Source organism: Mus caroli, unplaced genomic scaffold (genome assembly GCF_978045245.1).
Source record: "Mus caroli unplaced genomic scaffold, Mus_caroli_1 scaffold_9, whole genome shotgun sequence".
In the NCBI taxonomy this organism is placed as follows: Eukaryota; Metazoa; Chordata; class Mammalia; order Rodentia; family Muridae; genus Mus; species Mus caroli.
The window spans coordinates 10,625,251-10,645,876 of record NW_028227264.1 but is presented as its reverse complement, the minus strand read 5'-3'; the positions used below and the strand labels follow the sequence as shown (position 1 = coordinate 10,645,876).

Genomic DNA, 20,626 nt, shown 5'->3' with positions numbered 1-20,626 from the left:
TAACTCTTTAATCCATCTTTTTATTGGGGTGTCTTATTGATGAATGTTCCAAAGGAATGCTTAATTTTTTTTCTGAATGCTTTGGAAATGAGACACATTATAGACTAATTTACATGGAGTTTTGCTGGTGCAGTTATGATGGACTAAGACTTAGATGTATCTGGGACCTTTGAGGACACCATATGCTATTCTGTAGGCCTGGCCTTCTGCCCTACAGCTTCTGAATGAGAAAAGATGTGATAGGGTATGTCTTGCAGAGCTCTGGAGCCTGGATTCCTGAGGCAGCTGCTTGTAAGCTCTGCATCTTGGGACAGCCTCCTCTTTCTGTGCCGTAAGTGCTAAGCAGTAAACTAGTGCGATGCGGTGTCTGTCTTGTACAGCCTTAGAAGGATGAAATGTGCTATGCATGTAAATGAGCAGATGCTCACAGCTTTGACCACACCACATAACTCAGGTTAAAGCACGTGCCAATGCCACACAGCTATTTATTATTATCATTATTATAGCTATGTTGTTATTATCATTATCATTATTATAGCTATGTCTTGTCTCAGAAGTTACTGAATAAAACAAGTTGCTATCCTTTTTAATCCCTTAAAAGTTTAAAATCCAGTGTCAAGCTAAAACATCTTCATGTGACACCTGCTTCTCTTGCCATCTACCTGCAACCTATCAGCATTTGTTTTTGTTTCTGTTGTTTTTCTTTTTTTAATGTTTATTTATTTATGTGTGTTGCAGGTGGTGAACACACGGGTATGAGGTCAGAACATAACTTGTGGTAGTCAGTTCTCTCCTTCTACTGTGTGGGGTCTGTAGATTGAACTCAGGGCATTAGGCTAGGGACAGGTGCCTTTACCTGCTGAACCACCTCACTGACCTAGCATTTAAGAATCTAGAGCACTCTACATCTGATAGAGGGCTAATGTCCAATAAATACAAGGAACTCAAGAAGTTAGACTCCAGAGAATCAAATAACCCTATTTAAAATGGGGTACAGAGCTAAACAAAGAATTCTCAACTGAGGAATACAGAATGGCTGAGAAGCACCTAAAGAAATGTTCAACATCCTTAGTCATCAGGGAAATGCAAATCAAAACAACCCTGAGATTCCACCTCACACCAGTCAGAATGGCTAAGATCAAAAACTCAGGTGACTGCAGATGCTGGTGACAATGTGGAGAAAGAGGAACACTCCTCCATTGCTGGTGGGATTGCAAGCTGATTCAACCATTCTGGAAATCAGTCTGACAGTTCCTCAGAAAATTGGACATAGTACTACCTGAAGACCCAGCTATACCACTCCTGAGCATATACCCAGAAGATGTTCCAACTGGTAATAAGGACACATGCTCCACTAAGTTCATAACAGCCTTATTTATACAGCCAGAAGCTGGAAAGAACTCAAATGTCCTTCAACAGAGGAATAGATACAGAAAAATGTGGTACATTTATACAATGGAGTAGTACTCAGCTATGAAAAACAATGACTTCATGATATTCTTAGGCAAATAGATGGAACTAGAAAATATCCTGAGTGAGGTAACCCAGTCACAACAGAAAACACATGGTATGCATTCACTGATAAGTGGATATCATCCCCCAAACTCAGAATATCCAAGATACAATTCACAGATCACATGAAACAAAGAAAGAAGACCAAAGTGTGGGTACTTTGGTCATTCTGAGAAAGGGAAACAAAATACAAACAAATATGGAGTCAAAGGTGGAGCAGAGACTGAAGGAAAGGCCATCCAGAGACTGCCCCACCTGGGGATCCATCCCATATACAGCCACCAAACCCAGACACAATTGTGGATGCCAAGAAGTGCTTGCTGACAGGAGCCTGATATAGCTGTCTCCTGAGAGTCTCTGCCAAAGCCTGACGAATACAGAGGCAGAAGCTCACAGCCAACCATAGGACTAAGCACTGGGTCCCCAGTGTAGGAGTTAGAGAAAGGACCGAAGGAGCTGAAGGGGTGCACAACCCCACAGAAAGAACAATATCAACCAACCATACCCTGCAGGGTTCCCAGGGACTAAACCACCAACCAAAGAGTACACATGGAGGGACCCATGGCTCTGACCGCATATGTAGCAGAGGATGGCCTTGTTGGGCATCAGTGGGAGGAGAGGCCCTTACCCCAATGTAGGGGAAATGCCAGGGCAGGAGGGTGGGAGTGAGAACACCCTCATAGAAGCATGGGTAAAGGGAGGGATTATTGGAAGAGGACTGGGAAAGGGAATAACATTTGAAATATAAATAAAGAAAATACTCAATAAAAATCTAAAGCAATTTTTATATGTGCATATAAAATTTTTACATGTATGTTTTGATTACATACCATTTGTATAGATGATGCCCTTGGAGGCTAGAAGAGCATGTTAGAACCCCTGGAAGTGGAGTTACATACAGTTATGGGCCACCGTATACTGGTGAATCAAACCTCTGGAAAGGCATCAAGAGTCATCTCTCCAACACTAGATTAATTACTTAAAATGTGGCCTGGCCTATGTCACTCTCCTGTCTCAAATCCCCCATCCACTTCTTCTTAAACTAGAGGATGTATGCTCACTGACATCTCTGTCACCTGTAGCTCAAGACTCTCTCATGACACCCAAGCCCTACTGGCTCTCCTCCTTGGCTCCTTACAGCAAGCTTTTGCTCCTTCAGCCTAGCATGAACTCTTACCTCTGTGCTCCTGGTGTGTTCGAGGCTTTGTGATTCTAGTCTCTTCGTAGCTTCTCTCTTTAGACAGGCCTTCTCTGACCAGTCCGGCTAAGTCAATCACCTTCTATATGTTTCTGAGCAGATCATACAAGTTATTTGCCTCTGAGTAGTGACGCGTGGAGGCTGCCTTGCTAGTCTGTTGCTATGGTTTGCACAGGATTTATGTGCTTCTCCCTGGAGCATCATGTTTCCAATCCAATCCCCATTGTTAGGAACTGAGGAGGTGGAAACTTCATCTGACTGCAGTGTTTGCAGATGGGGCCACTGGGCAGACACTAGGCTTGGGTACAGTTACTCGGGAAGAGCTCCTATGATTTGATTTTAATAGCTTTATAAGAAGAGGGAAAGAGACCAGAAGAGGCCCACGAATTCAGCGTGGTTCTCTGGCTCTCACCATCTGATGTCATCTTGCCATCTCAGACCCCCTTGACCGTGTACCTCTGAACCACGAGCGAAGGAAACTTCTTTTGTTTTAACTCAGTCAATCCACAAATACTAATACCTCAGTTGCCTTTCTTCAGCCTTCTTCTCTGTACTCTACTTCAGCACCCTCAGTTCACAAAACAGACTCCAACCTGGCAATCAAATCCTGGGGTGGAATGCAACTGAGAGGCAGTAAGGCAAGAGGTGTAATACGAAGTTACTCTGGCTTATTTTTCTGCTGGTGCGCTCTCACTAGGGGATTGAAGGTCATTTCAGCTATTCCCCCTTCCTTGGGAAATTTGAACTTAAAAGAAAACAGACCAAATACCTAGTGGTAAACCCCAAACCACCCTACTTCATCATTATTCTTCCTCCCCTCCCCCTTCAATTCCCATGTAGCTGGAGATAGGTCTGTCTGTGTTCTAGAGAGGGAGACAGACAGTTGCTTCCCACAGGCCACACAGGAATACCTCCGTACGTCTAAAGCTTTCGCTTGGGAGTGCAGACCCTCATGACAATAGAACTACAACAACAACAACACCACACACACACACACACACACACACACACACACACACACACACACACACCACCAGTGATGAAAGCAGGCTGGACAGTTCCCAGAGGGAAGAAAAGCAACCAAATTGGATTCCCTTCCCCCTTTACTTTCTTTCCAGGAGCAAGTTTCCAAATACAGGTAAGTGGTCACCATGACAACCACATTTCAGAGCAGTCCTGTTGTTCCCAAAGGTCATCCTATTCCCTACTTCCAAGCAACTGGCAACTATTAATCTATTTTTATTCTTTTTTTCCCTACAAATGTCAATTAAACTACACAGTACAATATGAAGCTGTACATCCTTGGCCAGGCGTCTTCTACCGAGTGGAATGCAAAGTTCTTCCCATGATGTAGCAAGTCTTCTCTTCCTGTTGTTGAATAGCATTCCCTGTATGGCTGTGCTGACTGAATGGCCTTCTGCTTTGATGAGCATTAAGAACTTTGTAGATGACACCTTGGAGGTCTCATCAAAGCGGCTATGGCTGGGCTTAGAGTAGGTGACAAGAGCCATTGCAGGAGCTGGGTGTGGTGGCGCACACCTTTAATCCCAGCACTCGGGAGGCGGAGGCAGGTGGATTTCTGAGTTCAAGGCCAGCCTGGTCTACAGAGTGAGTTCCAGGACAGCCAGGGCTACACAGAGAAACCTTGTCTCGAAAAAACAAAACAAAACAAAAGGAGCCATTTCAGAACTACCTGCCTTGTATGGCAGAGGGAGAGAATCAGAAGCGCCATTGTGGTTGACTTGCAGCAGGGAAGTGCCGGCCTATTTTTCCAAACTGATGAGCTCAGAAAGTCGCTGTTTGGTCCAAAGAGGACTGGATTCCGGAAAAATGTCATTGGGGTGATCTTCAAAATGATGAGTTAAAAGCGACTTAGATGAATTAAAAAAAAAAATAATCGTGTTTCATGTTTCCTTAATGTCTTAGAGGGTAGAATGAGCTTTCACTGAATGTTAGTCTTCAGACTTGGCAGCTGATAGACAGGTTCTTCGATCTTTAAAGCAATGAAACAAATCAAACATATGCATCACACGTTAAAATTGAAGCAAAAGATACTGATGGATCAGGTTGTCATCTTTTTATTTACTTATTAGTTTGTTTGTTTTTGAGTGTATCAACCTAGGCTAGGCTGGATCTTTGGAAATCCTACTTTCTCAGTCCCCTGAATGCTACCACTACGGTGGGTGCCACCACTCCTGGCTCTATGCGTTTGTTTTTATAGTGAGAAGAATAGAAGGGAGGGAAGGAAAGACATGAGGACCAAACTTTTTAGGTTTTTCAGGCAAATTCCATATGGGAAAATGCTGCAAAACTCAGCCTCACCTTCAACCAATGTTCATAGAGCTCTGATGTCTCAGACCAAAAGAGCGTTAGAGGTTGCCTTCTCTATGTGATGGGGTGGTGGTTGGAATAGATTTGACCCCCACAGACTCAAGTATTTGAATATGCTTGGACTAGAGGAAGTGACACTAGTAAGAGGTGTGGCCTTGTTGGGGGAAATGTGTTTCTGTCAGGGTGGACTTTGAAGACTATGCCCAAGCTCCACCCAGTACAGAATTGAGTCCCCTCCTAGCTGCCTGCAGAAGATAGTCTCTTTCTGCCTGCCTTTGGATGAACTCTCAAGAACTTCTCCAGCACTGTGTCTCCCTGCATGCTGCTGTGCTTCCTGCCATGATGGCAATGGACTGAACCTCTGAACCTGTAAGCCATCCCAATTAAATGCTGTCCTTATAAGACTTGTCTTGGTCATGATATCTTTTCATAGCAATAGAACCCTAAGACAGATGCCATTGTATCTTCATTTCTTTTGTGGCATTACAATATCCAAGAAGCCCAGTTCTTCAATTATCTGTGTAACTTGTCCTAAGGTGCATCCTTTAAGCAACCTCCTCTGACAGTCTAGGCAACTCCTCCTGGTTTATATGTCACCTTCTATCTACAGTTCAGTGTTGCCAGTTACCATGGATTTATCAGCAATTACTTGTTAATGTCTAGATCCCCAATACACTTCACTGCGAGATTCATTGAGACCAGAGAGGCATTAGAGAAACCAAGGCAAGAATCAGCCTTTTTGGAGCTGTGAGGCTCGGAGGCAGCAAGGGAGCCAGATTCATGCCCTTGTTAAAGTGCAATCTCAAGTGAAAGGACACTGAGAGAAATATACATGGGATTGTGGAACCTTGATGGGAGTGGAGGTAGGGGGCACTGAGGGTGACAGGAAGGCTAGGGAGAATCAGCAAAGCTGCTCATGTAGGGACATATGTCCTGAGGGTTGGAGGATAGTAATGGCCAGTCAGGCAAAATTAGGAAGATTGGGAAATGATACCTGAAAGCCAAGAAATGGGAGTACAAAGGTATAATGGTGGAAAACAAAACAAAGCAAATCAAGGTGTATGTTATTCAGGAACTACAGTGGGGTCTAAACGCTGTCCTGGACGTTGTCCTTGCAGTGATTGTGTATTCTCTGCTCTGTAGCATAATTGTTTCAAGGACAGAATTTAGGGCAGGACTCCAGAACACTTGCTTAGCACAGCCAAAAAGAAAAGAAAACGTCACCCATATGTCATGGATACTTGTCTTCAACGCAGTTATTTCTTTTGCTTCATATTGGGTCTCGAAGCTAAGACTTCACACATACTGCATCCCTTGACTACACTCAAGGCCTTCCTGAAAGATTGTACACTGAGGAGCAGCAAGGCCCCGTGAGCTCTGTTAGAAGATGATTCTATGCCTGTGATGAGGGTGGAGCAGAAGAAAGTGCCTGTAGAGGCAGAGAAATCCATGTGAGAAAAATAAAGGATGAAGACTGCAATTAAAGAGGGGGTGGAAGATTCCTAGTGTCAAGAACGGACTAAGCAGGTCAGAGAGAGTTCAGTTCTGGTATATATATATATATATATATATATATATATATATATATATATATATATATATTATTGACTTCAAAGCGTGGAGGAAATGTCAAGAATGGAGGCTTGGGGCTGAGGGTGAAGCACAGGTGGTCGAATGCTTGCAAATCATAGAGTCCTGATTTGATTCCCAGTGCCACATGGAGAAGGTTTGGTGGCTTACAATTGTAAACCCAGCTCCCAGGTGGTAAAGATCAGAGGGTCAGAAGTTCAAGGTCATCTTTGATTACATAGTAAATTAAATGTTAACTTGGACTACATGAGATTCTGTCTCAAAGAAAGGGTCTGGGAGATGGTTAAAAGATTAAAACTCTTGCAATGTGAGTTTGAATCACCTAAACTCATGTAAATGAGTTAGCTGGGTGAGCATAGCAGCTTGTTCAAAGTTCTGGACTCAGAAACAGGGATTCCCCAGAGTGGGCTGACTAGAGACCAGCTATATCGCACTGCTCTAGGTGACTGAGAGGTCCTGCTATATTAAATGAGCCAGAAGAGTGATCTAGCATGGTTCTTAGCATTAACTGCTGTCTCAGTCAGGGTTCCTATTCCTGCACAAACATCATGACCAAGAAGCAAGTTGGGGAGGAAAGGGTTTATTTCGCTTACATTTCTACACTGCTGTTCATCACCAAGGAAGTTAGGACTGGAACTCAAGCAGGTCAGGAAGCAGGAGCTGATGCAGAAGCCATGGAGGGATGTTCTTTACTGGCTTGCTTCCCCTGGCTTGCTCAGCCTGCTCTCTTATAGAACCAGCCTAGAGATGGCATCACCCACAAGGGGACCTCCCCCCTTGATCACTAATTGAGAAAATGCCTTACAGCTGGATCTTGTGGAGGCATTTCCTCAACTGAAGCCCCTTTCTCTGTGATAACTCCAGCCTGTGTCAAGTTGACACAAAACTAGCCAGTACAGTTGACCCCTTGTTAACTTGACACACAAACACAACACTAGTAGGCCTCAACCCTTAGTTTCTTATTCATCCCCAAGATCTAAACAACTTTAAAAGTCCCACAGTCTTTACATATTAAAAGTTCAATCCCTTTAAAAGATCCAATATCTTTTCAAATTCAAAATACTTTAAAATTCAAAGTCTCTTAACTGTGGGCTTCACTAAAAAACTTCCTCTCACAGTGCTGAGCCTCAGCTGTTCTGCATGACCCCTTCATGCCTTCAAAACCAGTACCATCTGGGTGACTCTTACACATTACCAAGTCCTGCTGCAACATGAAGTAAAACCTTGGTTATCTCTGAAACACAGCCTCTGTGCTCTCAGAAAACACTTCCCAGATGATTTCACCTAAATGATGCTGGTCTCTTCTTAATCACAGCTAGTTTCTTAGCTCCAGCTAACCAGCATCAATAGTCCCAGTAATGCAGTTTCAAACTTTAGTAGTTCTGGTATCTTGTTAATCACAGCTGATTCTTCAGCCCCAGCTAACCAGAACCACAGAATCTTCACAAACAAAACAGCAACAGCCCTGATAAGAGTCTTTAATCTTCCCTCTGAAATTTCACAAGCCAGACCTCCATCTTCTGCACTGTTCTCAACATTATCTTCCAAGCTCCTATACAACATTTCACAGAGCTCTTAACACCAAATGAATCTTCTGGCCCAAAGTTCCAAAGTCCTTCCACAGTCCTCCCCAAAACATGGTCAGGTTGTCACAGGAGTACCCCACACTCCTGGTACCAACTTCTGTCTTAGTTAGGGTTTTACTGCTGTGAACAGACACCATGACCAAGGCAAGTCTTATAAAAACATCATTTAATTGGGGCTGGCTTACAGGTTCAGAGGTTCAGTCCATTATCATCAAGATGGGAGCATGGCAGCATTCAGGCAGGCATGGCACAGGCAGAGCTGAGAGTTCTACATCTTTATCCAAAGGCTGTTAGTGGAAGACTGACTTCCAGGCAACTAGGGTGAGGATCTTATGCCCACACCCACAGTGACACACCTACTCCAAACAGGTCACACCTATTTCAACAAGGCCATACCTCCAATAGGTGCCACTCCCTGCTCCAAGAATATACAAACCATCACAACCTCTGGTCTGTACAGGCACTTACACTCATGTATATGTATGTATGTGTGTGTCTCTGTGTGTGTATATATATATGTGTGTATATATATATATATATACATATATATATATATATATCTGTGTGTATATATATATATATATACATATATATATATACATATATATATATATATATATATATATATGTGTGTGTGTGTGTGTGTGTATGCAAGGTAGTTAGGAAGGAAAAAGGGAAGGAAGGAAGGAGGGAAGGAAGGAAGGAAGTCAAAGAAGAAAGGGCCCATAGATCACCAATTGTTGAGATCCTGGGCCAAGACTGGGATGGAAGTGGCCTTTGGGGACTCATCTCTGCACAGCTCAAAGCCATGGGTAGGATTTCCCAGGCAAAGTCTGTCAAAGGCAAAGATATGAAGGACAGTTTCTCAAACTACAGGCAACTCAAAGCAATCCAAGCAAGAGTGTGGGAAGGAGACAGGACTGGAGTCACACCAGGGGAGCCGAGTATTCTAGAAACCAGAAAAAAGCCAATGTTCAAGTGCTTTCAAGTCAGATCAAGCAACAGCAGGAAGTTCCTATGCATGGACATCTTGGTTCTCTGAATTGATGGCTACCAACACTGCTCTACAAAGTAGTGGTGTCAGAAGTCACACCACAGCTACAAGGGAATACACAGAAAACAGAGAACATAAGGACACAGGAATGGTTGTGTGGAAACGGTGTGGGAATGAAGGAGGGTAAACTGAGGGAAGAGTATAGTGGGAGAGATCTTAACACACTGCCTGGTCCCACAAAAGGTACTCAGAGACATTTCTCAAATAAAACTTGAAGTGCTGAGTTGCTAAACAGGTGGCTAATGTAGAAATACTAGGTTATACTCTTGGGTTCTAAAGCTTTGGATGAGCCATTTATCTCTGACAGATGACACAGAAGATCGACCAAAGGATGGAGAGGCAGAGCCTGAAGGATGTATGCACACTCATGAAGCAAGCAACAGGAGAGAGATGCCTTGTGTCTCCTACGTAGTCAACTGGAATGCATGTTCCAGAACGAAGACTGGCTTGCAAGCTGGGAGGGAACACCAGAGGACACCGTTGGAATATGGACAATCCCAAGAGCAGGTGTGGGACACAGTGGATGACAAACTGGCAAAAGTGGTGACACGCTCCACTGTAATGTAAGTTTTCCATTGTAATGTAAGTAGACATTGTAAGGTATACTCTCATGGACTAATCTAGTTATGATCCAAAACAATCCAAGGGTGATTATTTGGGCTAAGTATAACCTCTAAGTGCCCCCTGCTACCTTACCACTGCCCTCTCTGAAACCACAGACCTCTCTTCTGCTAAACCACACAAGAAACCAAGAAAGTGGAGTACTTTTAGAGTACCATCCTTTGTTTTACATAATTTAGTGTATGTGTGTGTGTGTGTGAGAGAGAGAGAGAGAGAGAGAGAGAGAGATCTGCAGGACAACTTGAGGGAGTCAGTTCTCTTCTTCCGGTTTGTAGGTCACAGGGATAGACCCTGGATCCTCAAGCTCGCCATAGCAAGCTCCTTTATGTGCCTAGCCATCTCACCTGGTTCTGGAGTAGTGCCCATTCGCAAACTTTGTTAGCAGGAAAGAGTTAAAGCAAGTCCAGACGATTTCTGCTGACGGTGACAATACCCACCCCACTGCACCCCACCCCCACCCCACCCCCACAGAGTTGCTGTGAGAAAAAAGCCTTTAACAGCTTGTACTGTGAACAGCGTGACCTAGTTGCTAGGCCCTTTCCATGTCTGTGTTTTCTAGCTTTCCTCTCTTGGTTCTCGTTTCTCTCTTACCTTAAGCATGGGCTTATTTTCTTGTTAGATGAAATACTCCATACAAATCGAACCTGAGGTATGTGTGAATGTGTGTGTAGGGGAAAGGGGGCGTGGCGTTGTGATGGCTGTGTCTTCCCTTCCCCTCTCTGTCTCCTTCTCTTCCTGCCGCTGTCTATGGTGTCTTTGTGAAGCCCAGCAACGGGCCTCCACTGTCAGGAACTTGCAGAGATGGTCAGCTACTTAGCTTACAGCTTTTTACTTCTGGGCCAGCCTCTACTTGGGGATCTATCTGGGTAACTGATAAAGCTGAGATTTCAATTATCAAAACCAACGTCCCCTTTGCCAGGCATCCCGGCTGCTCTTCCTTTGGAAAGCATTCACTCAAACCTCAGGTCTGTGACACGAATTCAGCCCTTAAAAGATTGATCTTTTTAAAAACCACGACCTTTGAGTCTGACCCAGTATACACGGAAGCCCAAGAATGTGGGGCTCTGAGAGACAGAGATGAGCTTTGACAAGGGCAAGAGGTGAATCTTGCAGGGAGGATCAAAGGACCAGACTTCACAAGCGACTCCAGATCTGCCAGGAATCCTCTTGCAAACCCAGTGCCCTTTGGCTCCGGTGTTTTGCACCTGTAAACTACATATGACAGTCATTGGGTCCTAGTCCTATTATATTACAAGACAGCCAGGTGTGTGCACGCCTGTCCCCACCCCTCGCCGACCAAGTGCAAATGAGGCTGTTAACTCTGACCTTGCATCTCAGCTCTGCAGCTAAAACTCCACTTCTCTGAGACCCTTTGGTTGAGCCGCTCTGGGCCAGAGGCGACAGACCCCTGTCTTTCAATAGAGAAGCCGCGTCTGGGGGGGGGGGGGGGGCGGAGCAGCCTGAGCAGGTTCTGGGGCACCGAGCGTGGCAGGCTCGGAGGCCGGTGGCTGTCACCCGCGGGAGCGAAAGCCGGCTGTAGGCGGCTCCTTCCTGTGCAAACTTTTCTGTGCTCTTCCTCCTCCCGCGCTGCGCCCCGCTGCTTGCGGCCGACTCCCCGCCCTGCCAGCCGGCCAGGGGCTCCACGCGGGGCCGCGGCGGACAGCGCAGCCCTTTGCGCCGGCTCCACCCTGCCTGAGCTTGCTCCCTCCTGGAGCCTAGAGCAGATGGCGGAAGCCAGCAGGAGTCCTGAGATGTCCCCCGACCAGTCAGCGGGCCAGGAGGCGGTGGCGGCGGAGGCTCTGGATCCCGAACCCGAGGCTCCCGGGCCACCGGTGCCTGCCCTGCGCTGGCTTCCCGGGGATCCGAGTCCCCGTGGCCGCTCCCAGAGCGACCTGTCGTCAGCCTCCAGCCGGGGCCGCCCGCTCAGAGTCCACATCTCCGGCTCAGGTAAGGGTGGCTCTGAATGGCCCGGAGTGGCCCAGAGAGAGCTAACCCCAGCAGGTGAGGATCGCCGTGTGGCGATCTTCCCTGGACGTTCGGGAGCAGCCGTGGGGGTTAGGGAACGAGAGCAAGGGCGAAAGCTGTAGTCCCCACATCGCCACCTCCTGCTGGGCTTCAAAGGCTTGGTGTCCCTTGACTGAGCGGCAGGCGACCGGTGGGTGCGCCCGAGTGGGTGCGCCTCTCTTCTGCGCGGGTGCCCACAGCGCGATTTTCGCGGGTTCCCCTGGACTCCTGCTTGGTTGTGCAGCGCCAGGCGGCACCGGTTTTGGCTTTGGGTCTCGGGCTAATTTGGTTCTTGGGCTATTTGGTCTTTTATGGGACTGTGGTCCTTCGGAAGGGTGTGGTCCCTTCACTTCATGGGTAAGCACAGGGCTTGAAAGGTAACCTTATTCACTCCTACTTCTGAAATAGAGATTTCTTGGAGCGGGTCGGGAGGGGGTTGCTGGTAACAGGATAAGGGAATCCAGTTTCCCTGACTGTGAAAAGCCATAGAGGTGTTAATGAGAGCTAGGCCTGGCTGTGTGTGTATCTGCTGTAATGTTCTCTGGAAAGCCTAGGGCCAGTATTGCTGTTGTAGAGAGAAGCCTGTGTCCTGTGTCCTCTAAGGACAGGCGACAACTAGGAACTTCACTGAGACCCATTGTTACCCAGGCTGCGGTAAGTGAAGGAGGACTAATTGCTTAACTTTGTCTCAGTGGTCAGCGTGGAATGATGGTATGGCATATCATTAGGCAGATTGTCATTATTTAAAGTATCCCAAGAACTGGAAGAACTTTTGTCTTTAAGTCCAACAGTTTTCAAGGTTGGTTTTTTGTTTGTTTGTTTTTTATAATTTTCAACATGTGACTGCTGCATGGGAACTAGAAAAGGACAGAGGGCATGAGAATGGCCAGTTTCAGGAAAATGCTTGCTAATGCGAACTGCACACCTCCACATTTCCCTGCGGTGTCTTTTCCCACGTTCTGGGGTCTGGGGTCATGCCTTCCTTGATGATTTTCCCCATTTGTTTATTTGTGTATGCGCGCACGCAGGTACACCTCAGAACGCATGGAGAAGTCGGAGGCCTTGTTCATCAATCCACTAAGCCTCCTCTCCAAACCCTTTCACAGTCTTGAAAGCAACCTCATTCAACCAAAGCCAAGTTCTTGCTTTGAAAAGCACACATTTCAATGCCCCTTGTCTCCACTTCAGCCACCTACCTCTGTTACGTTACGCTATGATCTTTGCTACCCAACGTGTCAAAAGAAGCATCAACGGTGTTTCTGATCTGATTTTGGAGATCACCTTGGACAAAGGCAAGTCAGATCGTTAAGCTTAAGTAGTGAGATGCCCACCCCAAAAGTTACTCTGTGAAAAGTGTTGAGTTTGGAAAAACGTTTTTGCCTTCTCTTTGGGGCCAAACAGAATTGGAGCTGTAGGTGATCTTGATTGACTTCTTAAAAGATGAAAGGATTAACCATTCCGAAGATCCAAAGAGAGAAGTGAGTATTAGTTTAGCTGGTGACGATAAATAAACACATATAACTGTCTCAGGTTTTTATTTGTAAGGTTAGGAATTAAAGTTGCATGCTGGCAATAGCAGCGGGCACCGTTTAAGTGTGCATGTATGTGCTTGCACCAGTGACAGAAGCAGCTATCACTCTCCAAGGAATATAATTTCCCTATGTCATATAATGGATAAAAGGAAGTGGCAGCTCTTGAGTCACTTGTCCCTGCATCTCAGAATGTCAGTGCTCAGGTAGGACAGTGAACTTCTTCCAGGGAACTTCCTGTATCTCATGTTCAGAACTGAGCTTTGGGTCTAAGAAAAGGCTGGATAAAAGCACGAACTCACCTTTCTTTGAATCAGGAGGACAACAAATGAACACATCCCTAATGCATTTCCCATGACAGCCAGAGGCTTTGAGCAGGCTGACATGCCCAAGCTATCTTAGGAGCACAATTACACGGTTAATCTCTTTATGACAACAGTCCTTGACCTGACTCTGAAGCAGACCCAATTTCCTGGCTGTTACCAGAAACTCTGGGCATGCTAGAGCTGGGTTCTATGACTTCCAGAATCAGTCTCTGGACCAGCAGTACCGGCTTCTAATCTCACTCCCTCCCAGGCACACCTACTTGATCTGAAAGATTGCCCAGGCTCTCTTCTTCTTCTTCTTCTTCTTCTTCTTCTTCTTCTTCTTCTTCTTCTTCTTCTTCTTCTTCTTCTTCTTCTTCTTCTTCTCCTTCTCCTTCTCCTTCTCCTTCTCCTTCTCCTTCTCCTTCTCCTTCTCCTTCTCCTTCTCCTTCTCCTTCTCCTTCTCCTTCTCCTTCTCCTTCTCCTTCTCCTTCTCCTTCTCCTTCTCCTTCTCCTTCTCCTTCTCCTTCTCCTTCTCCTTCTCCTTCTCCTTCTCCTCCTCCTCCTCCTCCTCCTCCTCCTCCTCCTCCTCCTCCTCCTCCTCCTTCTCCTTCTCCTCCTTCTCTCCTTCTCCTCCTCCTTCTTCTCCTCTTCTTCCTCCTCCTCCCCTTTTCCTCCTCCATCTTCTCCTCTTCTTCCTCCTCCTCTTTCTCCTTCATCTTCATATTCTTCTTCTTTCAAATTTATAGCCTAAGAAGTCTTTATTTCAGACACCAAGGTTCAATCTTAACTATACATAGGATCACTTGGGGAAACTGAGAATAACCAGCAAACAGTTTCTGGATGGGTCCACCTCAGGGATTTTGCTCTTGACTGGTATCAGGTACAGCCTGGGCATCGGGTAACTGGAAGGCTTAGCCAAACTGGAAACTTGCCATTTCTTTTGCCATGCAATATTGGAACATTGCAACCAGAGTTGGCCTAAGGAAAGGGAGGCTTGCAGCACACGCTTCCTTCTCTCCCTCTGCCACACCCTCCCAAGCATCTTCCCTTGCTTCCAGTCTTGATTTGCTAGTTGTCAAAGAGTTCTTCCTGTGAGATCACTTCAGATAATGAGTTAGTTCCCTGATGTTAGCCCTTGATGCTGGATGAGCATCAAACAAGAAGGGAAATCATCTTTGGCAAAGCCATAGAGGAGAGGAGAATGAATACAAAGAAAGATTCCCTTCTTGGATTATCAGACAATAACCACTCCAAGACAAAGGACCACACTCTCTTGTCTTCATCCATCATCCCACCTTCTGCCCTAGCTTCCTGTCCAACCTTGAAACTCAGCCCCCCCCCCCCCAATTGCTAACTGCTGCATTTTGAGCCATCAGTGCCAATCATTCTTAAAGGCCTTCTCAGGACCAGCGGTGTATGGAGACATCCAAAGAGCCCCTGCTTATCCTGGGTTTTTACCAACTTTTCTAAATGAAAGTATCTCAGAGTTTAAGGGCTTTTATTTACTTTTGGATTCAGGAGCTAATTTTTCCACACAAAAATACATGCAGCTTGTTAGCAAAAGCTATCACTTCTTAATTTAAAATCCATACAAAATGAGCAAAGACCCAAATATTTTTGAGTAAATAGACTGCTTTTATCTTTAGAGCTAGGCCAGAAAACTATTGCCTAGACAGAAGGTGTGCCTTCCATCTTGGCTTGTTTTTAAAACCTGATTCATCTGTGAATGAACGGGTCTCTCCTCAGTCAGGATGCACCTGACGTGGGCCCAAAACAAGAGAGTTGTGAAGAATTTAGGCAACTGGTTCCTCTTTCTCTGTCACGTTATTAAGGCTGGCCTGACCTCAGTGGGTCCACAGCTTCTGCCTGACTCTCCAATGGCAGGCTTTCTTCCTCTCTAGTTTGGAGCCTTTCTTGCCCTCGCTTGAGTTCCCTCAGTCAGTTGTAACTCCCAGCGTGAACACAAGACCCACCCCTGGGACACCCAGACCCTTCATTTTGTGAGCGCTCGAGTCTGTGGTTGTCTGGGGAAGGATTCTCTGTTCAAATTCTTAAGAAAGAACCTACTGTGTGAAGCATGCTCATATAGCAGGCTGAAAATAATAGTTCCCAGGGAAGCCTGATGTTTGGCTTCCCTTGTGAGCCCATCCAATCCCAAGCTGGTTTCAGCTGGTTTCAGAGGTTCCAGGACCCACATGTGTCCACTTAACTGGACTGAGCATAGATGCTGTCTACCCATTTGTTTGTTCTTTTATTCACATGGTAATTCTTGATGTCACTGTGTGCCAGACACAGTTCCAGACACGGGCATATGGGAGCAAGCGAATATGATTCTATAATCTTGGATGTAAGGCTAAAAGCACAAAAGCTCTTCAGAGAGGGCATGGCAACCAGAGACAGTGTCTGTCCATGGATCAAAGCCATGTATCATGCAGTATGGGTGGTATGTTACCTTGTGGTGGGAGTCATTTATAAACTAGGTGCCTGCTACAGGTAGAGTCGAGCTCACCACTCCTCTATTGTAGCCCAGAGACTGGTGTGAAGCTGGGCATTTATTCTGAATTGTATGCGCTGCAAGAGGCACTTTAGGCATGGGAGCATACCTTGATGCTTCATGTATTTATTCAATTAGGTCAAAGCTAGTGGACCCAAGACAGAGGCGGCAGAGGCATCCCTCGGGGACCCATGATCAAGTGGGGAGAAAAGGGGCAGGCAGTAAGCTAAACATGGCACAATAGGAAAGTACAAGCTGTGAAAATAGCCTGGGAAAGGTCCCTGGGAAGGATCTCCCAGAGACTGTAGAACCGTGGTCTTCACCGCACCCCCTTTCTGCAGAAAGTGGAACTCAAACATGGAAATAGACACATGGAGGAAGGGAGTGTTTGGAAAAAGAATCAGCACATTAAAGCCCGAAACAACCGGCATGACCAAAGATGACCTGAAGCTGCTTGGCTTTGCTTGATGCAAAGAAGGAAGAGAAGGATGTAGCAGGAAAGCCGAGGGCAGGCTCGGAGGTGGCAGTGTCTGACTGGTTACAGGAACACACTGGTAGTGGTATTTGTGAATCTGATGGAAATACATTCTGAATGTGTCTCTACATGTTCAACTGGAGGCCCTGACGACAGTGGAAGAACACAGGCATGGGAGAGAGAAATAAGATTGTGGTTATCGTCTCTGTGATCTTGCTCATGCTCCTTCCCTCCCTGTCCTTGACTTCCTCATAGCTGACCTGGAAATGATTAGTAAGCGTAACACCTTGCGTACTGGATGGTTGTGGGGGTGAAAGGGTGAGAAACAGATCTTGAACTTTAAGGCTCTGGGTAAAGTGTGTCATCTGGCATACTTCTATTGAAAGGCTGGTTAAGGTACATTAGCAGGAGTCTCTCACCTTGCATACACTGTGAGACACTCACAAACAGAAGTCAGCTTTCCTTATTTTTGCATTGTTGGTGCCTAGGTTTTAGGACCTGATATATACAGTACATACAAGTGCCTGCTTGATATTTATGGAACTGATGAATGGCTTAACTAGGTCAGATATTTTAGCATTAAACATCTGTCAAAAAGTAGCCTAAAGTATGTGTGAGTGTGTGTGTGTGTGTGTGTGTGTGTGTAGGTGTGTGTGTGTGTCTGGGGGTGCATGTGCACTATAGTTTTGATTCTCAGATGTCTTACGTGAAAAAGAACCAAGCAGATGAGTCTGTTTGCCTTTTCAAGAGCTGCTCATGAGCTCCCCAGAGCCTCCAGGGAAGGGGCCTATTGCACAAGGCTCACTGAGCCGCAGCCACAGGAGACAGTTTGTAGAGAGGAAGTAATGACTCTCTGTCCCACCTGAGGCCAGAACAGATGAAATCCCAGACCCGGGGACTCTGCAGAATCATGGAATGCTCTGCTAGGACCAGATCCAAGAGTGTGGCAAAGGAGGGTGAGAAGGCAGCAAACTGTGACTGATGCAGTCCTGAGCTGGCTGCACACACCACCAGGCTTCACCTTCACAGCGACCTTCCCTTTCGAGATAGGGAAAATGGTTTTTAAAAGGTGGAGGAGGGCAGCCATTGGGTGTCACAGAAATCCTGGACCCAGAACCACATCTTCCTGACTTCAGAGTACACAGCCTAGGTCTCAGGGTGCTGGAGCACCCACTGTTCCCTCATAGAAAGAGCTCAGGGAACCCCACCACCTCCACCAAAAAGGAGAAAACTACATCATATTTTAAAACTCAAATACACCATTGTGAGCAAGAGCGTCAGGATGGACAACTCTTCTGGATTAACTTCATGGCTCAGGGAATGGAAGACCCAGGTTTAAATCCCTGGCACCAGCGTAAAAGCTGGACACATACTGAGAACCAGTGTGCTCTCATGTCCTACTGTGAGTTGAGTGGTGGAAACAGGAGAAAGCCCACAAGTGTGCAGGCCAGCTAGCCTGGCATATGCAATGGAATTCAACAAAACTCTCACAAACACAGAAGGAGGAGAGCACCAGCCCCTGAGACTGCTCTCTGATCTCCACATGTGCACAACAGCACATGTACACTCATGTCTACACACATGAACACTCATATGAATACACACATGCACGCAAGAATACATACTCACACATGCATGCTCTTGCTCAAACACACACACACATACACACACACACGTGTACACCCACCTACACAAGAATTCTCTCTCTCTCTCTCTCTCTCTCTCTCTCTCTCTCTCTCTCTCTCACACACACACACACACACACACATCAATCAGAAGTTTTTCTGCCAAAAAAAGAAAATTCTTTCAAGTCCTTAGCCAACTGGCTGTCCACTCTAAGGCACATCTAACAGGTCAAGGTTTAGCAACATTCCAAGCCAGTAGTACCAGTCAGAAATCACTAATTAGAGTCACCCTTTTAATTGAAAAATACCCAGGCTTGGAGTTATGAGCACAACTTGTATGTAAGGACCATAGTGCATCTCAAAGTTCAAGTGTACTTTCAGATACAATGAAACTCGGGAGAGAAGAAAACAGCACAAAACGGGGAGGCAGCCTCAGTGTGTGAGTCATCGCCTTTGATCACAGAGGCTGAAATTTGCACAAAGCAGTAGGCTGTACTGACTTGCCTTAGAAAAGTGTCTTAACTTACTTTGTGACCAACCAGCTAACTCTTGACATTTATGAACCTTACCTTGCAAGTTTTTTGGTGCCTCTGTGAGGTCTTGGAGAGAAAAATAACGAAAGAAAATAACTCATGTCTCCTAACAGGAAGACTCTTAAGACTTATGAAAATTGCATCTTATGAGAAAGGTCATCTCAGTGACTCTATCTTATTTTTGAGATCAATGAGTCCTTTTAGGTCTCTGGACTGTGGTTCAAGAATGTCAAAGGCACAGGCAGGACTTTGCTTTGGATCAGCAGCTCTTATATCTGAAGTATAAGTGTGTCTGTCTGTCAGTCTGTCTCACACACACACACACACACACACACACACACACACACACACACACAGAGTTATATGTGATATGTAATTTGTTGTTGTGAGCCAAGTGAATGTCTCTGATTTTCTCCAGTGTTTACATGTAGTCTTGCCTACCTGATTGTTGGCTTGTCTTCCTGTAGATGTGTAACGTCCCTTGAAGCGGCCTACACATCAATAATTAAGGTATTACAAGCTCTTCTTCCTCAACCTACCAGACACCATAGATTCTAAACTTCTACTCCAGAAGCCTTGGTGGACAGAAAGGCATGGTGATGATGACAGAGAATTCATCCAGATTTAATAAGCAAGTTCTTCTTCATAGTTGGTATATCAGAGGAGTGCGTGCTTATTCCAGTCATAATATTACTGGTCACATCAGATTTTGACTTCCAATACTTCCCAGCATGATGCTTTGTTTAAGAATATTTATGATCAATTGTGACCTCTCACTTTTGTGTGTGTGTGTGTCTGTCTGTCTGTGTTTTTTTAATGTATGTGTGTGTGCAGGCACATGTATACATGTGTGTTCGTGCATGTGAATGACAGAGTCAGGAGAGCATTGTTTCTCCAGTGTCATCTACCTTATTATTTTTAAATATTGCTTTTAAATTTCTTTAAATATAAATTTTGTGTGTGTGTGTGTGTGTGTGTGTGTGTGTGCACAGGTCATGGTACCTGTGTAGAGGTCATATGACAACTTTAAGGGATTGGTTCTCTTCTTCAACAATGTAGGTCTTTGGAACTGAACTCAGCACATCCGTTTTGGCAGCAAGTGCCTTTACCTTCAGAGCCATCTCAATGACCCCTTCCATCTTATTTTTGAGATAGCCTCTCCTTGGCTTGGACCTCTTCCATTAAGCCAGACTGGCTGGCCAATGAGCCTCAGAGATCCATCCATCTCTACCTACCTCAATGTTGAGATTACAACGGCATGCTACCACACCCAATGTGGTGGTTTGAATAAAAATAGCCCCCATAGATCCATAGGAAGTGGCACTACTAGGAGCTGTGGCTTCATTGGAGTAGATGTGCCTTTGTTGGAGGAGTGCACCATGAGGGGGTGGGCTTTGGGGTCTTAAACCAGGCCTAGTGGGTCAGTTCTATCAGTCTGGATTTAGAACTCTCAGTACCTCTCCAGCACCATACCTACTTCTATGCCACCATGCTTCACACCATGATAATAATGGACTGAACCTCATTACTATAAGTCAGCCCCAAATAAATCTTTTCCTTTTTAAGAGTGTCTGTGGTTATGGTGTCTCTTCACAGCAATAACATCCTAATTAAGACATCCAACTTTTTTTGTAATGTGAATTCTGAATATACAACTCAGGGCCTGTGCTTGCAAGTCAGACACAGTTTCAAGTACCAATTGAGCTGTCACCCCAGTCCTGTGATGGCTGTTTTTGTTCCATTATGGAGGCTATAATTCAGTATAG

General features: G+C 45.6%; 1 protein-coding gene and 1 long non-coding RNA gene across 5 annotated transcripts in view; one reads left to right on the top strand and one right to left on the bottom strand.

Moving 5' to 3' along the window:
- Window positions 1-4,582: 4,582 nt before the first annotated feature.
- On the bottom strand, window positions 4,583-11,307 carry LOC147002564 (uncharacterized). Its single transcript, XR_015048509.1, has 2 exons — window positions 11,219-11,307; window positions 4,583-4,703 (listed from the first exon to the last, which is right to left on the bottom strand). It is a non-coding gene; the product is annotated as an uncharacterized LOC147002564 (long non-coding RNA).
- Window positions 11,308-11,398: 91 nt separating this feature from the next.
- Phactr2 (phosphatase and actin regulator 2) overlaps window positions 11,399-20,626 on the top strand; it is a 283,559-nt gene continuing 274,331 nt past the window's right edge. For 3 of the 4 annotated variants that reach the window (XM_029482383.2, XM_085842653.1, XM_029482382.2), the window contains exon 1: window positions 11,399-11,839. In XM_029482383.2, coding sequence (XP_029338243.1) covers window positions 11,617-11,839 — 223 coding nt within the window. In that variant the 5' untranslated portion in view covers window positions 11,399-11,616. The remainder of the gene's footprint in view (window positions 11,840-20,626) is intronic. The other variant, XM_029482381.2, reaches the window with a different exon arrangement.